This window comes from Antrostomus carolinensis, unplaced genomic scaffold (assembly GCF_000700745.2).
Source record: "Antrostomus carolinensis isolate BGI_N321 unplaced genomic scaffold, ASM70074v2 scaffold6857, whole genome shotgun sequence".
NCBI classification, from domain to species: domain Eukaryota; kingdom Metazoa; phylum Chordata; class Aves; order Caprimulgiformes; family Caprimulgidae; genus Antrostomus; species Antrostomus carolinensis.
This window is the reverse complement of record NW_010327940.1, coordinates 302-4,265: the sequence shown is the minus strand read 5'-3', so window position 1 is coordinate 4,265 and position 3,964 is coordinate 302. Positions and strand designations below refer to the sequence as shown.

The 3,964-nt window shown below is 49.6% G+C and overlaps 1 protein-coding gene across 1 annotated transcript; it reads left to right on the top strand.

Moving 5' to 3' along the window:
• Positions 1 to 122: 122 nt before the first annotated feature.
• Positions 123 to 2,887, top strand: BCKDHA (branched chain keto acid dehydrogenase E1 subunit alpha; the record flags this gene model as incomplete). The annotated part of the gene is made up of 2 exons (XM_010172055.1): positions 123 to 294; positions 2,717 to 2,887. Coding segments are annotated over 2 exons (343 nt in total), but the record flags the coding sequence as incomplete, so codon positions are not given.
• Between the last annotated feature and the right edge of the window lie 1,077 nt (positions 2,888 to 3,964).

The window sequence follows — 3,964 nt, the reverse complement described above, 5'->3', positions numbered from 1 at the left end:
AAATCCCAGGAATCCCCCCCAAATCCCTTGACCCCCCCCAGGACCCCCCCATCCCGTTGTCTCCAGGGAGCAGAGCCCCAAATCCCGGGTTTCTGAGGGATTTTCCCTCTCTCCCGGCGCAGGATCGGCCACCACAGCACCAGCGACGACAGCTCAGCCTATCGCTCCGTGGACGAGGTGAATTACTGGGACAAGCAGGATCATCCCATCTCCCGCCTGCGGCACCACATGCTCAACCGCGGCTGGTGGGACGAGGAGCAGGAGAAGAGCTGGAGAAAGAGCTCCCGCAAGATGGTAACGCCGGGATTCCTGGGATTATGGGGGGGAAACACCGGGATTATGGAGGGAAACACATGGATTATGGAGGGAAACACCGGGATTATGGAGGAATCGCTGGGATTATGGAGGGGAACACTGGGATTATGGGGGGAAACACCGGGATTATGGATGAAAACACCTGGATTATGGGTGAATCGTTGGGATTATGAGGGAAACACTGGGATTATGGGGGGAAACACTGGGATTATGGATGTAAAAACCTGGATTATGGGTGAATCGTTGGGATTATGATGGAAACACTGGGATTATGGGGGAAACACTGGGATTATGGCTGTAAGCACCTGGATTATGGGTGAATCGTTGGGATTATGATGGAAACACTGGGATTATGGGGGGAAACACTGGGATTATGGATGTAAAAACCTGGATTATGGGTGAATCGTTGGGATTATGATGGAAACACTGGGATTATGGGGGAAACACTGGGATTATGGCTGTAAGCACCTGGATTATGGGTGAATCGTTGGGATTATGAGGGAAACACTGGGATTATGGGGGGAAACACTGGGATTATGGATGTAAAAACCTGGATTATGGGTGAATCGTTGGGATTATGATGGAAACACTGGGATTATGGGGGAAACACTGGGATTATGGCTGTAAGCACCTGGATTATGGGTGAATCGTTGGGATTATGATGGAAACACTGGGATTATGGGGGGAAACAATGGGATTATGGGCCAAAATTCCCAGGATTATGGGGGAAACACTGGGATTATGGGCAGAAATCACAGGGATTATGGAGGGAAACGCAGGTATTATGGGGAGAAGGGATTTTGAGGTGGGATCCCAGGGATTTTGGGGTGGAATCTCAGGGATTGCAGAGTGTAATCTCAGGGATTATGGGGAGGTATTCTGGAAATTTTGAGGTGGAATCTCAGGGATTAGGGGGTGGGATCCTGGGGATTTCTGGTTGTAATCCCAGGGATTTTGGGGTGGGATCTCAGGGATTATTGGGTGGGATCCTCGAAATTTTGAGGTAGGATCTCAAGGATTCTGAGTTGGGATCTCAGGGATTTCGGGGTATAATCCCAGGGATTTGGGGGTTTAACCTCAGGGATTTTGGGGTGTAATCCCAGGGATTTCTGGATGTAATTCCAGGAATTTCTGTGTGTAATCCCAGGGATCTTGGCGTGTAATCCCAGGGATTTGGGGTTTAACCTCAGGGATTTTGGGGTGTAATCTCATGTATTTCAGGGTGTAATCCCAGGGATTTTGGGGTGTAATCCCAGGGATTTTGTGGTAGCATCTCAGGGATTTCAGGGTGGATTTCTGGGTATAATCCCAGGGATTTTGGGGTGTAATCCCAGGGATTTCTGGATGTAATTCCAGGAATTTCTGTGTGTAATCCCAGGGATCTTGGCGTGTAATCCCAGGGATTTGGGGTTTAACCTCAGGGATTTTGGGGTGTAATCTCATGTATTTCAGGGTGTAATCCCAGGGATTTTGGGGTGTAATCCCAGGGATTTTGTGGTAGCATCTCAGGGATTTCAGGGTGGATTTCTGGGTATAATCCCAGGGATTTTGGGGTTTAACCTCAGGGATTTCAGGGTGTAATCCCAGGGATTTTGGTGTGTAATCCCAGGGATTTGGGGGTGGGATCTCAGGGATTTCTGGGTGTAATCCCAGGGATTTTGGGGTTTAATATCAGGTATTTCAGGGTGTAATCTCGGGGATTTGGGGTTTAATCTCAGGGATTTCTGGGTATAATCCCAGGGATTTTGGGGTTTAACCTCAGGGATTTCAGGGTGTAATCCCAGGGATTTTGGTGTGTAATCCCAGGGATTTGGGGGTGGGATCTCAGGGATTTCTGGGTGTAATCCCAGGGATTTTGGGGTTTAATATCAGGTATTTCAGGGTGTAATCTCGGGGATTTGGGGTTTAATCTCAGGGATTTCTGGGTATAATCCCAGGGATTTTGGGGTTTAACCTCAGGGATTTCAGGGTGTAATCCCAGGGATTTTGGTGTGTAATCCCAGGGATTTGGGGGTGGGATCTCAGGGATTTCTGGGTGTAATCCCAGGGATTTTGGGGTTTAATATCAGGTATTTCAGGGTGTAATCTCAGGGATTTTGGGGTGTAATCCCACGGATTTTGGGGTTTAATCTCAGGGATTTAGGGGTGTAATCTCGGGTATTTCAGGGTGTAATCCCAGGGATTTGGGGGTGGGATCTCAGGGATTTGGGTGTGTAATCCCAGGGATTTTGGGGTTTAATCTCAGGGATTTGGGGGTGTAATATCGGGTATTTCAGGGTGTAATCTCGGGTATTTCAGGGTGTAATCCCAGGGATTTGGGTGTGTAATCCCAGGGATTTCTGTGTGTAATCCCATGGATTTCGGGCTGTAATCCCAGGGATTATGCTCTCCCCCCCCTCAGGTGATGGAAGCCTTCGAGCAGGCGGAGCGGAAGCCGAAGCCCAACCCCCAGCTGCTGTTCTCCGACGTTTACCGGGAGATGCCGCCGCACCTGCGGCGCCAGCGGGCGGCTCTGGAGCGGCACCTGCAGCTCTACGGGGAGCACTATCCCCTCGAGCTCTTCGAAAAGTGACTCTGCACCCCCAAATAATCCTAATAAATCCTAATCTGTGCTCATTCCGCCTCCGTTACCCCCCCCGGTGGGATTAACACCCCGGAGAAGGGATTAACAGCCATAGGGATTGGGATTAACGGCTTTTAGGGGGGGGATTAAGACATTGGAGAGTGGGATTAGGTTATTTGAGGGGAGATTAATTCCTTTGGAGGGGGAATTAACACCAGATTGTGGGATTAACCCCCTTGGAGGGGGATTAATTCCCCCTCCAAAGGGATTAATTCCCCCTCCAAGGGGGTTAATCCCTTTGGAGGGGGAATTAATCCCTTTGTGGGGGGATTAACCCCCTTGGAAGGGGGAATTAAGCCCCTTTTGGAGGGATTAATCCCCTTGAGGGGGTAATTAATCCCCTTGGAGGAGGAATTAACCCCCTTCGAGGGGATTAACATGGTTGGAGGAGAGAATTAATCCTCTTAACCACGGATTAAATCCCTGGAGGGAAGAATTAACCCCCTTTGGGTGGGATTAACTCCCTTTAACCAGGGATTAAACCCCTTCAGGGCAGAATTAACCCCCCTGGGGAGGAGATTAACCCCTTTGTGGGGGATTAACCCCCTTTGGGATGGATTAACGTGGTTGGAGAAAGGAATTAATCCTCCTTAACCAGGGATTAAACCCCTTGAGGGTGGATTAACCCCCTTGGTCATGGGATTAAACCCCTGGAGGGGAGAATTAACCCCTTTGAGGGGGGGAATTAACCCCTTTTGGGTGGGATTAACCCCTTTTCACCAGGGATTAAACCCCTTGAGGGGGGAATTAACCCCCTTTGGGTGGGATTAACCCCCTTTAACCAGGAATTAAACCCCTTGAGGTGAAGATTAACCCCCTTTGGGTGGGATTAGCTCCCCTTAACCAGGGATTAAACCCCTTTAGGTGAAGGTTAACCCTCTTTGGGTGGGATTAACCCCCTTTAACCAGGGATTAAACCCCTTGAGGTAAAGATTAACCCCTTTTGGGTGGGATTAACCCCTTTTCACCAGGGATTAAACCCCTTGAGGGGGGAATTAACCCCCTTTGGGTGGGATTAACCCCCTT